The sequence below is a fragment of the Botrytis fragariae genome (assembly GCF_013461495.1).
Source record: "Botrytis fragariae strain BVB16 chromosome Unknown tig00000037, whole genome shotgun sequence".
Lineage (NCBI taxonomy): Eukaryota > Fungi > Ascomycota > Leotiomycetes > Helotiales > Sclerotiniaceae > Botrytis > Botrytis fragariae.
In genome coordinates this window covers 392,767-407,923 of record NW_023500990.1, presented here as the reverse complement: position 1 = coordinate 407,923, position 15,157 = coordinate 392,767, and the positions used below count along the sequence as shown (strand labels likewise).

The following is a 15,157-nucleotide window of genomic DNA, read 5'->3' as shown; positions in this document are numbered from 1 at the left end:
TTCATTCATTCTCGAGTCGAATAAATCTTATTTCAGATTTTGAACCAGAAATACAAACATAATACTCTATTCAATTGTCAGTTTCTTCAATCCACAATCCACAATCCATCATCCAAATTGTTATATACTCAAAGTCATTTATCTAACATCACTTCCCTCTGTTGAAATCCAAACAAACCTTTTGTGATTTCAATCGATTCTGTAATATCATGACGTCGAATAAAAATAAGAAATCGACTCCTCATAAATCTCCTCACAAATCTTCTCCTCACAAACCTCACAGACCGGGCAAAGCTCATAAATCACCGAAAGAGAAAGTTGCGCCAGCAGGACAAAGTCTTCCAATACTTCCCCTAAAGACTGCGGACGCTATTCCTGCGATATTGCCTCCCACACGAAGAATATTGTTTTCTCAGAGTCTGAAGAAGAGCAATAGTAAGTAATTTCATTTGTTTCCAAGGTGTACAATGACTAACAAGTGATAGGTCAACAACCTTTCTCGTCTCATGCTGTCAATGCTGTCAACATCGATCATCAGAAGACCAGTAAGTAATAATTGATTTCTGTTTGAGGTAAATCACCCGCTAAGAACATCTCTCAGAAAAACACACATTATCCTCTCCAGCTACGAAATTTTCAGATGATCGACCATTCAAGAAACCATGTCTTTCATCTCCATCTCCTGCGAAACGTACCAAGCTTCTCCCTGTAACACCACAAAGAGTCAATGGACGAGAAAGAACAATTCCGTCAAGCGACGATGAAGATGAGAATGAGAACGAGAGTGAAGATAATACACCAAATCCACCAAGTCGGAAGAGGAAATCAAATGCCATGGCCGGTGGAGCAGGAAACCACAAGAAAACACCACCACCAAGATCATCCGTAACAGTTGTCATTCCACCAAAACAACAACCTTCCTCCTCATTTTCTATCATCCATCCCAATTCACCAGCTGTCCAAAAAATTGATATGACTGTCTTACGACTCGAGAAAGAAGAATTACAACACCGCCTCGAATCTTCGTTACAACAAGTACAAAAAGCCATGAGCGAAGTCAAGGAATGGGAGAACGAATGCAAGGAAACAACCGATGTACAAGATAATCTTAACAGACTTCTCCGTGCTGAGATTGAGGATAAGGAGAGACTTCAAGAACAATTGGAATCTTTTAGAGAACAAGCACATGGACTCAATCTCGAAGCGAAGAATTGGGAGAGGAAATGGACGGAAATCGCAAGTGAAAATGATGCATTGCGGAAGCGATTTGATTCCAAGATGAAAACACGGAAAGGGAATGAACCCACCACACAACAATGGCGACTTCAATACATTTCCGAAAATGAAAAAACCATCAAACTCCAACGCGAACTCAAGCAAATGAGAAAAAATCCAGAACCCCTTCACCTCACTCAAAAAATAGAGGAGTTAGAACTCGAGCTCTCAAATCTGAGATCAAAGCATCACAGCACAAGAACCGGTAAAGAAACCCCCCAAGAAAAACACCTCGAATCAACAAACCCACACCTCGCAAAACGAATCTCCCAACTGCAACAAGAACTCCAAAAAAAGAACCCCTAATCACCACCCTCCCACAATCCCGCGAATCCGCTCCAAACCCCCAACCCACCACCCAACTCATCACAGACCTCACCACCCAAATCCACACTCTCCAACAACAAGTCCTCCAAACAAAACACCTCTCCCTCCACATCACACAACTAACCGCATCTCTCGACTTCCAAAGCGATTTGCTTTCCCAAGCCGAGCGTACGCATGGTTTCGAAACGACAGCTTTGAAGGAACAAATCGCACAGCTGAAAATGCTCGTTTCTTCAGAGAATGCACTTTCGAACGAGCTTGCAGATCTCAAAAAAGGATGTGAGAAAATGAGAGAAGAGATACTGGATAAGGATGAGGAGATTGAGATTTTGAATGCGGAGTTTGAAGAGGAGAGGGAGAGGATGAGGAGGGAGGTAGAGAGGTTGGAGGGGGAGGGGAGGGTGAAGGGGGAGGGGTTGCGGAGGATGGGTGTGTTGGTTGCGGGGTGGGTGTTGAAGTGGAGGAGTTTGGGGGAGGGGGAGACGGAGATCGGGATCGGGAAGGGGGAGGTTCCTGGGGTAGAGGGAGTAGGGATTTGTGTGGATGGCGTGAGGATGTGAAGGCTTGAGAGTTTGTATGTATATTATAATCAATCTGCTTGATTTGTTTCTATGTTAGCAGGATAACTGACAAGGAATGAAAATGGCGAATTTAAATGATAATATGGGGTGAGGATGTGAGGGCATGAGATGGGATGTGGGACAGAGGTCAGTTTATTATGCTATGACTATGACTGAGTGAACGAGAATGTATATTTATGATGGATTCATTTGTTTTTAAATTTGCAAGATAACTGGACTGGAATGAAATAGAATGGAATAGAGTGATGATATCGATTCAAATGATAATACGGGGAAGAGCAGACTATACGTATCTGTAGCGGGTGGAAGAACTGTAGATAGAAATGGCAGAGAATCATCACATCACATCACATCACATCACATCACACTCCAACATCAAGGTGTTCACAGAGTAATCCGTAAAGTGTGTATAAGATTTACCAATGGAAGAAGAAGATCTCTCAACGAAGATCTCACAAACAATCAATAAAGTAGGTTTATGTATCTTCAAAAGGTTAATCAATCAGTCGAACCTTATTCGTGCCTAGTATTTATAATACATTGAAAATGGAAAGAAGAATTCCTACCCTACCTACCTACGCTACCATAAAACCATTAATCAATGAATCAATTCAATCAACTCCTATCCCCTATCTCCCATCTCGTTTCTTTCATCCCCCAAAACCATTCTTCTATCTAAATTCTCAAATTACTTTTCTCTCCTTAATCGACTTTTCCACCACCATTAACACCACCTAATAATCCATCCTTACCACCATCATCTACTCTAAAGAAACCACCCCTTCTCGCACCAATCTTTCCTCTTCCATACATTGTAGCACCAAGGATCATTCCTAGTGCAACTCCGAAACTGAGGAATGGATGTCCTGAAATTGCACCTCTAACATTGAAGAATGCTTTTTCAAATGAACCCACTGTACTCTTTGGTTTGATAACTGGAGGGTTCACTACAACCTTAGGAATGGTTTCCAAAATTGAAGTACGAGAAGGAATGATATAGTTCCCGGTGATTGTTGTATCCCAGTAGCGTCGGTTCTAGTTGAAGCGTCAGTATATCCAAGCAAAGAAAGAAAAATTCGAAAAGAAACAACGGATAGAATACTCACATCTTCGTCATTAATAATAACCTTTTCACCATCACTCTTAACTTCAATACCATAGGTACTTCTAATCCACCTTTCCCAGAAAACTCCATCAACCCAAGCGAATCCAACCTCCTTTTGATCAGATTTATCCATATTAATTCTGATACTCTTGGCAGCCCTCAAAGCTCTTTGGTCATTTCGATCTTCTGCTTCTTCCAATCTAAGTTGTTTTGCATCTCTCAATTCTTGACGTTCACGTTGATAATTGATGATTTGTTTATCCATCCATTCTAATGCAGCTTGCTTCAATTCTTTCTTTGCCATTTCAAAATCATGTTCGCGGTCTCGAGAAAGAATTGCAAGGACAACAATTTTACCATCCATGATTTCGCGAGAGTTTGAAGCTGTGAGTTCTGGAACGACAGGTAACCAAACAGATTGCATCCAATGAAGAACCTTTCTGAAATCGCGCATATCTTGAGGTGCGAGTGCTGTGTAATAAGTTGGTCTTCCATCTCGGGATACCAACAAACGAGGCCAAGTTGTGATCTTGTATCGATCAGCAAGAGCAGCACTGTTGGTCTTGACAAGTTTGGCGTGTCCGATCAAGCTCAAAGTCAATCTTTCCAATGCAGCGAAATCTTCGCTTGTAGTAGCATGATCGTAAAAGTAAACAAAGATAACATCTTCTTTCTCCTCCAATTCCGTAAATTCAGCCGCATCGATATCTTTGACACCATCTCCAATATCAACGGCCTTGTTGGCAAAGGTAACGAAATCACCCAATCCTCTAAGTCCTTCATATTCGACACGTTCTCCGCCGCGGAAGAAATGAATGGTTGGGTATCCTCGAACGTGGACGTCCTTGCACAATCTAGACTCTGCTTCACAATTGACTTCTCCGATGTTCAGTTTTCCTTTCATTTCCTTGGCCAATTGAGCCCAGTTAGGAGCCATAGCTTGACAATGATGACACCATGGGGCGTAAAACTTGATAAACCAAGGATCCTGTGACATAGTAACCAAATTTTGAAAGCTCTCGGCTGTAAGGGATACGGATGTACCGAGGGGATTCGCAGTTTGAGTAGGTTTTGAAGGCTTATTATCGATTGGTGTGGCTTTAAGAATGGGCTTGGTGGTGATTTTGGCAACTTCAGGTTTCGTTTCCTTGACGGCATCCTTAACACTGTCCTTGACGTTTTCGGCAGTATCCTTGACGGCATCCTTTACTGGAACAACAGCGTCTGCGACCTTATCTGCTACTTTCTCAGCTCCTGTCTCTGGCTTCTGCGCGGATCCTTCGGATGTCTTTTCTGTAGATTTTTCGGATGCCTTCTCGGATGCTTTCTCTGTCGATTTCTCGGTTGTCTTTTCAGTCTCCTTCGAAGTAGCTGCTTCAGGCTGATAATCTGGACTTTGTGTTGCACGTTCTTCCGGGTACTTTGGTCCACCAATTGGTCTAGACCCTGGTCTGATAGATTCCAAATTATCCTCGATGAAAGCACCCAACTTTTCCATATCTTTAGGTCCAACAAATCGTTTGGCTTCCTCGCCATCCTTATATAAAATAAATGTTGGGAAAGAAGTTACGCCGTGATCTGTACAAGCAGTTCCGAAAGCAATACAATCAAGAGAACCGAAATGGTAGTTGTAGTAGGCGGTGAAAGTGTTCATTGAAGTCGACGCCGTATCATCAGCTCCCGATTTGACCGGTTTCGAAGTGTAATAGAATTCGTAGAGAGTTTGCCATGTTGGCGCAATGTGTATACAATGCGGGCAATAAGGTCTAGAACCATGGTGAGCATAGTGATCTCTCCAACGGGTTGAAAAGGATAAATTCTCACGAGTGATGTTTAACAAACCAATAACCTTCCGCGACTGTCTGATTAAATAGTTCTCCATCTATATCGGGTAGAGGGGGGACTTGAACTCCATTAAATGTTGTTGGTTGTGGTACATCAGCAGCTTCCTCTTCACCAGGTAAATCGGGAGAGGCTTTCTCTATTGATTGTTCTCCCGTCTGTGCTAATACTACAGAAGCAAAGACAGTCGATAATAACGAGACCGAAAGAAAACGCATATTGAAGGAGGAAGTTAGGGGGCTATCTGCACCCTGAAATCAAAAGATTAATGCGGGTCGCGACGAATCCGCCAAAGAAGGTAAGAAGAAGAGGTTCGTTGCCCTCAATTAATTTGAAATATGACCGTCAATATATCGCATAAGTATCGTAGACTCAAGAATCGTCTTGAGAAATCGTTATGTGTCGTGGGGGATAAAAAGAGTGAAGTGATGTGAAGAAAGGATCTCGACTCTCATCTTCTTTCATTTACTCCATACAAATTGATGGAACACAGTTGCACCATTAGCGTTATTCGCTAATAGATCAAATCCTTGTAATTTCTTTTTTTGGACGAAATTACACGTGATTATGGATCCTTCCTCCTATCACTCTTCAGATACGGGGTATCTAGTAGTTTATCGCGAGTGAACAAGTACTAGGTAGTTATATCAACATTCGAGAAAGTTCAGTATAAAGTGTTTTCTAAACATTGCAATCGATCTCTTGAAGTGGCGACTTGACTTGCCACCCACTTCGTTTTGAGCACGAATTATGATATAAATTGTCATTGAACAAAGGAAAGTCTTACCTACGCATACATAGGTATCCATCCAATCATCGATAGCCATGGATCAACATCAAAGTCAAGGTTCAGATGAACTTGCTCAGAAGAAACGTAAAGTAGACGATATTACTAATGATAAAGATAATACTAACACAAAAACGGTACCGAGAGGTATACATAGATCGATATCACCACCTCCATTGCGAAGACGTAGGATAGGAAGTCCCAAGCCGGTGATGCTTGAGGAGGAAGAAAGTCCTAACCGGAAAGAAGTCGATCAAAAGCCGGTTGAATTGTCCGAGCAAGATTTGATGGATAGCAAGAATTCAGTGCTTGAACATACAAAGCGAGGGGTGGTGAAGTCGCCATTCCAGCTTACAACAATTCGAGATCTGCCCGCCTCATCCAACGTGGACGCTGTATCGCTAAGAGACATTCTTGGTGATCCCTTGATATCAGAATGTTGGGAGTTCAATTATTTACATAACCTTGACTTTCTTATGGAACAATTTGATGAGGATGTACGAAATCTCGTCAGAGTTAACGTGATTCATGGTTTTTGGAAAAGGGAGGATCAATCCAGACTTAATCTCGCGGTAGGCTGATTTTCTTCTTACTTGGTTGAATTTGACGACGCTCCGCTGTGCCACTGCCGTGGAGGCTTTTTCGCTTCGCTCTATAATGATACAGCGATTTTGTCCCTTTTGTAAACCGTTCACAATCTCCCATGCCCTTATATTCATCATGTACCCCCTTCTCACAATCTTAGTGCTATGCGAATGTTTGAGGATTCAAAAACGAGATTGACGATACATAGACGATGCCCCGCGCGGAATTGAAATCATGCTGATGAATTTCAGGAACAAGCCTTGAAATATCCTAATATCAAGCTTCTCACGGCGTATATGCCTGAGATGTTCGGGACCCATCATTCTAAGGTATTACACCCCTAATAGATCTACAACTAAATCCTCACTTACTGACGTGAATAGATGCTCATTCTTTTCAGACACGACTTCACTGCTCAAATCATAATTCATACAGCTAACATGATACCATTTGACTGGACAAACATGACCCAAGCTCTATGGAAATCCCCCATCTTCCTCTTCTCGGCCCAGAGAAGCCAACCCCAATTGAACCCTTCAAAATAGGCTCAGGTCAAAAATTCAAGTTAGATCTTCTCAACTACTTACGAGCTTATGATACTAAAAGAATCATTTGCAAACCATTAGTCGAACAACTGCTCAAATACGATTTCTCTGAGATAAAAGCAGCCTTAATAGGCAGCGTACCAGGAAAACAAGGAATCGAGATCTCTCCATCACAAACCGCATGGGGTTGGGCCGGCCTCACCAACGCTCTCAAATCCGTCGCATGCTACCACGACGCTCAACCAGAAATAGCGATTCAAATATCCTCCATAGCATCTCTAGGACCAACAGATAAATGGTTAACACACTTTCTCAAAGCCCTTAACACATCCAAATTTCCGAGGAAAACGAATCCAAAATTCAGAATTATTTTCCCGACTGCAGATGAGGTCAGAAGGAGCATAAATGGTTACGCATCTGGCAATGCTATTCATACCAAAATCCTCACACCAGCTCAAGAAAAACAATTGGCGTATCTAAAACCGATGCTTTGTCATTGGGCTGGCGATGGCGCTCAACATTCTTCTCCATCGTCATCACCATCTAACTCCCCTTCTCAATCCTCTACTCCCTCAGAACCAAAAATCCAAGAAGCATACCGCAAACGTGCAGCTCCTCACATAAAAACTTACATCCGCTTCAGTTCAGATACAAGTTCAAATTCTTCGTCTCAAAGATCAATAGATTGGGTGCTCGTCACTTCGGCCAACCTCTCCAAACAAGCATGGGGCGAACCGCTCAATTCAGCAGGCGAAGTTCGAATCTGTAGTTATGAGATCGGAGTGCTGGTGTGGCCTGACTTGTGGGGGAAAAAGCAGAGTGGGAAGAAGGTCAAGATGGTGCCGTGTTTTGGGAGCGACACACCTTTTATGTCTTCTGTCTCTTCTCATTTGGAGATAGTCGATGAAGAGAAGATGGAGATCAAGGGAGAAGAGGAAATTGGAAAGAGGAGAAAAGATGATGGCCGAAAGGAGGAGGACCAGGAAGAAAGCAACACGATAATAGTAGGCGCACGAATGCCCTACGATCTTCCTCTAGTCCCATACGGCAAAGACGATATCCCATGGTGTGCGAGTGCATCATATAGCGAACCGGATTGGATGGGGAATACGTGGAAGACATAATTCTTATGGGAGTTTTCTTGATTATTCTCTATTTCCCTCTCATAAATTTTTATCTGTTTCATCTATGATATAGGCCAGTATTCGCTATTGACCACGAGATATTGACGGCGTTCATAACAGGGATTGCGGTATTATGGCTTGGAGGAAGCGGGAACATACATGCTGTGCAGGTAGTGAACTGGAGTGCACGCAGGTGGGAAATTGGTATGTACATCTAGACACACACGTAGAGAAATTGTGGGTTTGCAGGCTTTTTGGCTTGAATTGTGCGATAATATCATAGGTAGAGCCAACGGAGGAAATCTTTATCACTAAACATAATGCAGAAATAAACAAATTCGACAGATGCAACACAAATATGTCTTTATGCACGAGAATTTGATACGAAACCAACTGATTTATTGCATAATCATTCGCTCATTCTTGCTTGCTTGCTTTCTCAAACATAAACATAAACCTCCACTATGCATTTCTATTTCCTTCCAAATCCCTAGCTCAGCTATGCAATCCTTGCATATTCTCCATGCATTCCTTCCGCAAAACCAACACTTTCATTGAAAGTTTAGTTTGCACCAACAGCCTCGGGAACCTTATCCGCATCATATCCACACTTCTCCTTTAATTCCTCGATCTTGGCGACGTACTTTTCTTTGGCTTCCTCGGCTGTGATGCCGGAATCGACCTTTTCTTGCCACGCCTTCTTCTTGGCTTTGCCCTGTTGTGGGGAGGGGTGTTAGTTTTTGAGGGTTTGGGGTTGGGATTATAGGGGTGAAGAGACAGATGTCGAGTTGATGGGGAGAAATGAGAGGAGAAAAAGGTAAAAAATTAAGAACGAACCTTGATGTCGAACATTCCTGGAGCCTCAGCTTTGGAGATGTCGTCACCGATGGCTACTTTGTATAAACCTATTTGGTGCATCTTGTGTTAGCATGTTTCCATTTGCTTTCTGCTATGTCAATGTTTATCTGTGCTTATCGTCCTTCGATCAGAACCCATTATGCAGCGTCTTCGAATCGAGTTTTCGAATCACCAAGACATATTTCCCAAGCCTCGGTTCTATGCCAAATCTGCGGAGCTGAAAGAGAGTAGAGCGGGATAAAAAATACATACTGTAAATCTCGAGTAAATCATCAGATCCAGGCTTACTAGTAAGCTTCTTGGAATCGAGAACTGCGGTATCAAAGGCGGACATTGTGAATGATTTGTGTAATTATTCGTTGGAGGGACTGTAACGTGTGGGTAAACAAGGAATTGTCAGCAAGTAATGTTATATTTATCTGCAGATATATTCGGGAGGTCGGTTTATTTTCGCTTTGAGTGATGGAAAACGATCGTACATAAAATGGAGGACTTACGATATTGTATGAAGAATCAGTGATGAAATAGAAGAATGTTGAGTAAACCTTGGAAGAAAGGGATATGGCGGGGTGAGGGGAGCTTTGCTAGTGGGGCATCGGCTATCTGAACTGTACCGACGTGGCATTTAGCGCGATAGGCGCGTGATATCTGTGTTTCTGATGGGGAAGGAGGATGATTTGATATGTTTCAAAGTTTGTAGATTATGTCTCATAATGCTGGTCACAAGAGGCGGAGTTAGGGGTTCAGCCTTATTAAGATTAGATGGTTTTGTTTTTTCTGATTAAAATACTGTTTATTGGTTTCTGTTATGTTTTGTTCCATAAGGGATTCGTGTTTCCATTAACGGCCGCGAGCTCCTCCTTTCGTAGAATATCACGTATTCTATCCAGAACTGTCTCTTGCACCATGATAATACTTAATTAGCAAGAAAATCAATAGCAGTAATCACAGCACTATTAATACTATCAAAAGCAGCTTCAATCATATGTGGCAGTGACTCCTCTTCAGATGGCTTCTCAATCAAGACTTTTTCGAAAGCTTGGAAATCTCTCTTCATCACTTCCAACCTCGCGATCACGCTCCCCAAAAGACCATTCGATGCAAAATCTGCTTTTTTCGGTTTCAAGTCATCCATCAGTCGGACGATGTAAGAACGTAAGCTTTGACTTATCAGCCGCACAATTTCATCCAACTCCGTTGGTGTAGATGGGACCAGGACAATGGTATCCGCGATTGCTTTTTGAGTTCCGTTGTGAACAGTAGTAAAGCCGGCGTCTATGAGAGTGAAATTACCAATGGAGCCATCATAGTAATAAACGTTTTCATTGACGCTCCTTACATCTACAGTGAGAGATTGAACGTCGAGATTAACGCTAGCTGAGACGGAGAGGGCTATTGTAGCAAGATAGAAGATGAAAGTTTTGATGAATAATCCCATGATTGTGGTTTTCCTTTTGCACAGCGCAGAAGCTAGAGGGTTGTGATGATAGCGGTCTCTGAAGAATGAAGATATAAAGATTCATCGGTCTTGCAACACATGGAGATTGCATTATAGTACTTATAGTCGCCTTTCATAATTAGTTGGTACCCAGGTAAGACTTATCAATAGTTGTAAAAACATGAAATCTCCACGATCTATAAGATTGATAAATCTTAATGACTTAGTCTTTACTTTAAATGTATGCTTATTGAGATTAGAAGGTTTTGTCTTTTTCAACAAAGTACTATTGATTTCTGTGATGTCTTATTTCATAAGGAATAAATTGTATATTCATCAACGATCACAACCCCCCCAGGGGATGAAATCTTCATTTATGTGGTGACCGGTAGTCAAGCTGTCGCTTATGGAAGAGAAGTCAATAGAGGTAGGATAGTCCTCGACAAAGGAGATGAGCTGTTCTAGCTTGTTTCGGATGTCGTTGGCCATAACTTCTGCTGAGACAGAGACGGCTGTTGTAGCAGGGTAGAAGATGAGAGCTCTGTTGATGAATTTCACGGTTATGGGTTTTCTTTTGTGGAGCGAAAAGTCTAGAGGGATATATGATTCTTTGGTAGATTCTATAACAAAAAATAAGGGAGATAGTATTTATGTTATGCTTTGTCAATGAGCAAGTGAGACTTGCCAACACATAAGCTGTGCCAAGTGGGCACGACAGATCTCAATCATTCAGCCTTTACTTGAACTTCACACTTGTAGATTTATAGCAAGACCAAAGCCAAACCCGTTTTCACATTCAATATAATGTTCCCCTTTACATCCTGGAAATCGATCGCCAATCTCCTGGTGTATTATCCTTGATCTTAAGAAAGTCTTATATCAAAACCGTATCGACTTATTCAAAGAATCTTACCTGCTTGTTCTCGTTGCCGGACTACATGCCTGACCAAGTATTACAAGCAGGAATATTGAGCTCGTGACAATCTTTGTCGTCGTTGCATCAACTGTAATCCGTAATTTTTCATTTTGCCTGGAGCCTTCGGTCAAACTTTTGAATGTACGGCCACGAAATAACAATTGAATCCCTTGAAAACCTTGAAACCCGTTCGAGTTACTCGAAATGATCTCGACTTCGAGAAAGATTATTCTTGGTACAGCTAGATCATTTATTGAAACTCGAATCCACAATGTGAATATTCAATAGTTATACTTATACAGCTCAAATTATACATAGAATATCAAATTGAAGTTGCAGTCATACAAAGTTTTTACCCAGGTAACCTATCGCCTAAAAGTAACGCGAGCCGCATTTGCTGGCATTGAGGGGCAGACCGCAGGCCGCAGACCGAGTTCTTCTTCCCCAAAGTTAAAAACCCTTCAATTCAAATTTTGTGAACAGGAAAAGATTTACATAAAATAAATCGCAAAAATGGCTACATCTTCAAACACTGAAGCTGATCCAGCTTCAGCATCTTTCGAAATTCGAGATCATACAAAATCGGTCAATTCCAAATCCGATGGCATTGAAGAAAATCACAACTCCCCAGCTCCTACTTCAACAACAGAGGGAGAAAACAATGATTCACAAAAGGATGATGCTGCTACTATGGCTGCCAGTGAAGAATTAAAGCATACAAGCATTTCAGACAAGCTTCCATTGCCTACAGAAACACCTTCGCAGATACCACAAACAGAAGCTCAAACAGAAGATAAGGATATGTCCGGTACAGACAAAGACACCACGCCCGAGGCTGAACCGACTGATGCGCAAGATGAGGAAATGAGAGATAGAGTTTCTTCGCCCAAAAAGAAGCGTGGCAGAGATCAAGATGACGATACAACTCAGGTGGAAGACGATAGCGCGAGAAATAATGGAACTACAAGTGAAGGAAGTTTAAATGGGAGTCGAACGATGAGATCAGGTCCAGAAAAGAAGAGACCTAGAGATACTTCACAAGAACCATCCAGAATATCAGATAAAGTTTTAGCAAAGGTAGATCTACTTTTATTTAACGTCGTGCCCCTAAGGTACCTAAAATTTTACTAATGGACCCTCTCAGGAGAGAAGCCAGAATGAGGCATCGAAGACCACCGAGACATCAACATCATCCACGGAGAATCCTATCAAGTCAACATTTGGGAGTACATCTGGTGATAAATTTGCAAGCTCAGGATTTGGTGCTTTAGCATCTGCTAGCACATCTCCATTTGGCACAATCGGCGCATCGAAACCTAGCGTTTTTGGTTCGGGGGCAAAATCACCACTATCAGGATTTGGATCTTTTGCCTCTGCCAAACCAACAAGCTCCACACCTACACCTTCAATCTCAAGCTCCTCGGCAGAAAAATCTACATCTGGGTTTGGAAGCGCATTCGGTGGTGGTGCCACATCAGGTTTTGGTGGATTAGCATCAGGGAGTGTATTTGGCAGTGGATTAAAAAATGGATTTGCTGGTGGATCTGGACCAAAGCTTTCGAGCTTTGCAGCTCCGGGCAAAGACAATGCTGGATTAGGCAGCAAGCCAGCCAAACCCTTCGGTGCTCCAGCTAGTGATGCGGAGGACTCTGACGATGACGAAGACGATAGCGATGATGGTGCTGAGGGCGATGAAGAGGAAGGAGGGGAGAGAGCAGTTGTTGAGGAAAAGAAAAAGACAAAGAAAGGTACAAATTCGATTCTGCGATTGTGATATGTTCTTGTTTCTAATCATCATCTAGTCCACATCGACGACGGCGAAGCCGACGAAGCAACCATATTACAGATTCGAGCCAAATTATTTGCAATGGGATCCAAGGAGCTAGGTTGGAAGGAGAGAGGAGTTGGTACTCTGAAAATTAATGCACCAAAATCATGCGTCGATTTCGACGAAAGTGGCCATGCAATTCCTGGCAGTTTCGATTCATCAATGCTGGAAGGAAATAGTGTACGATTGGTCATGCGACAAGAAAATACTCACAGAGTTATTCTGAATACTGTAGTACTGAAAGCTATGGAATTTAAACCCAAACCATCAACTACTTCGGCACAGGTCTTATTCACGGCTTTTGAAGGAGAAACGGAGGCCAAACCTATTAATATGATTCTCAAGGTTAGTACTCTCTTTGCATGTGTTTTTATAGAAGGCATGATTTCTAATCTCCTTGGGGATGGATAGATGAACGAAAACAATTACAAATTATTCACAAACGAAATCGAAAACATCCAACACGAGCTATAAGCTCGAAACATTATACCACAACGAATCAACCGATACCCAACACACCCTCAATCGAGTCCCAGATCTTTTTCTGCAGAATAACGAGGATGAGTATCCTGGGGGTCATCATTTCCTATCGTGCATACCCGGGTTATGCTTTCCGGCCGTTTCGGTCGATTTGCTTGGGAGGAGAACATTTAGAATAAAGCGAATATGGATGGATGGAGGCATGGGTATGATACGATAAGAATCATAAGGTAGTCATAATTCTACACCGTCGTTGTCTTCACACTCGTTTTTTGAGAGTGGAGTGGAGTAATAATATACCAGGCATTGCCTATTTTTTTCTATCTAATCGTTTTTTCTTTCTTTTCTTTCAAGCTTTCGAATCTTCTTTTGTGAGTGATGGTGAGGTTTTAAGAGCGATGCCTTTCCTGGGTCCCTTGGAGTTTATCTGGTTGATGAGGATTGCATAGCGAATGGGAGTGGGTGATCTTGAGGATTTTGGGGGTTGTGATTTTGGAGAGGGGGCGGAAAAGGCAGGCAAAATTCTGGGTGGACCGACTTGTACTTTGGAGGGGAGAAGGTATGAACGGAGGAAGGGGAGGAATGGAGGACCGGACCTTCTTTATAATTAGGTTGGGCAGGTACATTTGTATGAGAATATAATGGATTGTTATGTTCGTATGTGATTATGATGGATTATGTGTGTGTGTATGGATTGTTCTGGTGGGTTGCGTGATCTGATTGGTTTTGGGGGATAGAGTTGAGGTGATAGGCTGAGATGAAGTGAGGTGGGTTCGTGAGGTGATGGAACGGGAGTTGGGTGGATGAGGGGATCTTGCGGGAAGATATAAGATGGAATTATATAGTAGGTCTATATCGTACCCAGAGAGGCTTTGGATGTGGATGAGAAATGGGGGGAATAGAGAGAGGAATAGGAAGAAGGGAGGAGCGAGAGGGAGAACAAACCGACGAGTGTTATGGAAAAGCCTGGAGAGAGGTAGAGATATGGGAGGAAGGAGCGGGAAGAAGGAGGGAACGGGGCAGGAGCAGAAGTGGCAAACGGGGAGGAAAAGAGGTATCTAGTGATACTATATCGTATATTCCCGCGTATTGATTACGTTTAGGGAGTAGAGTGGATGACTTAACAGTCTTTATCTATCAACACCTTTGAGGGCTTTAGTCTTTAGCTTTAAATATTGTTTCTGGGGGGGGGGGTTCGAGGTGCGTGTTCATATGAACGGCTTTAGATCTCGTTACATATTGGACTTTAGCCGTTGGGTGAGGTTCGAGTAATGTTTTTGATCGGTTTGTTTTTCAATTGTTCTTTACATAGTGGTTATGCGATATTCTGGAGATCAACTAATTCTTGTGTTTGTGATATTTTTATCATGTGGCAAGTTTCTGTCTCTGATGCCTTTAAGAATTATGATATCTAGTATATAAATTTACTCAAGATTTGTTATGGGATCTTCAAATGACAAACTCTG

The 15,157-nt window shown here is 42.3% G+C and overlaps 6 protein-coding genes across 6 annotated transcripts; 3 read left to right on the top strand and 3 right to left on the bottom strand.

The window, feature by feature from the left end:
• Positions 1-209: 209 nt before the first annotated feature.
• On the top strand, positions 210-2,162 carry Bfra_011465 (uncharacterized protein; the record flags this gene model as incomplete). The annotated part of the gene is made up of 4 exons (XM_037341791.1): positions 210-435; positions 486-545; positions 602-1,480; positions 1,573-2,162. The coding sequence occupies 4 exons, from the start codon at positions 210-212 to the stop codon at positions 2,160-2,162; spliced, it is 1,755 nt and encodes a 584-aa protein (XP_037194648.1).
• A 723-nt stretch (positions 2,163-2,885) lies between these two features.
• On the bottom strand, positions 2,886-5,348 carry Bfra_011464 (putative disulfide isomerase protein; the record flags this gene model as incomplete). The annotated part of the gene is made up of 3 exons (XM_037341790.1): positions 2,886-3,218; positions 3,290-5,054; positions 5,113-5,348. 3 exons carry the CDS (start codon positions 5,346-5,348, stop codon positions 2,886-2,888), a joined length of 2,334 nt encoding a protein of 777 aa, XP_037194647.1.
• A 607-nt stretch (positions 5,349-5,955) lies between these two features.
• Positions 5,956-8,171, top strand: Bfra_011463 (putative tyrosyl-dna phosphodiesterase protein; the record flags this gene model as incomplete). Its single annotated transcript, XM_037341789.1, has 3 exons — positions 5,956-6,489; positions 6,754-6,809; positions 6,977-8,171. 3 exons carry the CDS (start codon positions 5,956-5,958, stop codon positions 8,169-8,171), a joined length of 1,785 nt encoding a protein of 594 aa, XP_037194646.1.
• A 562-nt stretch (positions 8,172-8,733) lies between these two features.
• On the bottom strand, positions 8,734-9,363 carry Bfra_011462 (putative acyl binding protein; the record flags this gene model as incomplete). Its single annotated transcript, XM_037341788.1, has 3 exons — positions 8,734-8,886; positions 9,009-9,076; positions 9,282-9,363. 3 exons carry the CDS (start codon positions 9,361-9,363, stop codon positions 8,734-8,736), a joined length of 303 nt encoding a protein of 100 aa, XP_037194645.1.
• Positions 9,364-9,945: 582 nt separating this feature from the next.
• Positions 9,946-10,467, bottom strand: Bfra_011461 (uncharacterized protein; the record flags this gene model as incomplete). Its single annotated transcript, XM_037341787.1, has 1 exon — positions 9,946-10,467. One exon carries the CDS (start codon positions 10,465-10,467, stop codon positions 9,946-9,948), a length of 522 nt encoding a protein of 173 aa, XP_037194644.1.
• Positions 10,468-11,896: 1,429 nt separating this feature from the next.
• Positions 11,897-13,622, top strand: Bfra_011460 (putative dead deah box dna helicase protein; the record flags this gene model as incomplete). The annotated part of the gene is made up of 3 exons (XM_037341786.1): positions 11,897-12,460; positions 12,528-13,131; positions 13,186-13,622. The coding sequence occupies 3 exons, from the start codon at positions 11,897-11,899 to the stop codon at positions 13,620-13,622; spliced, it is 1,605 nt and encodes a 534-aa protein (XP_037194643.1).
• Positions 13,623-15,157: the final 1,535 nt, after the last annotated feature.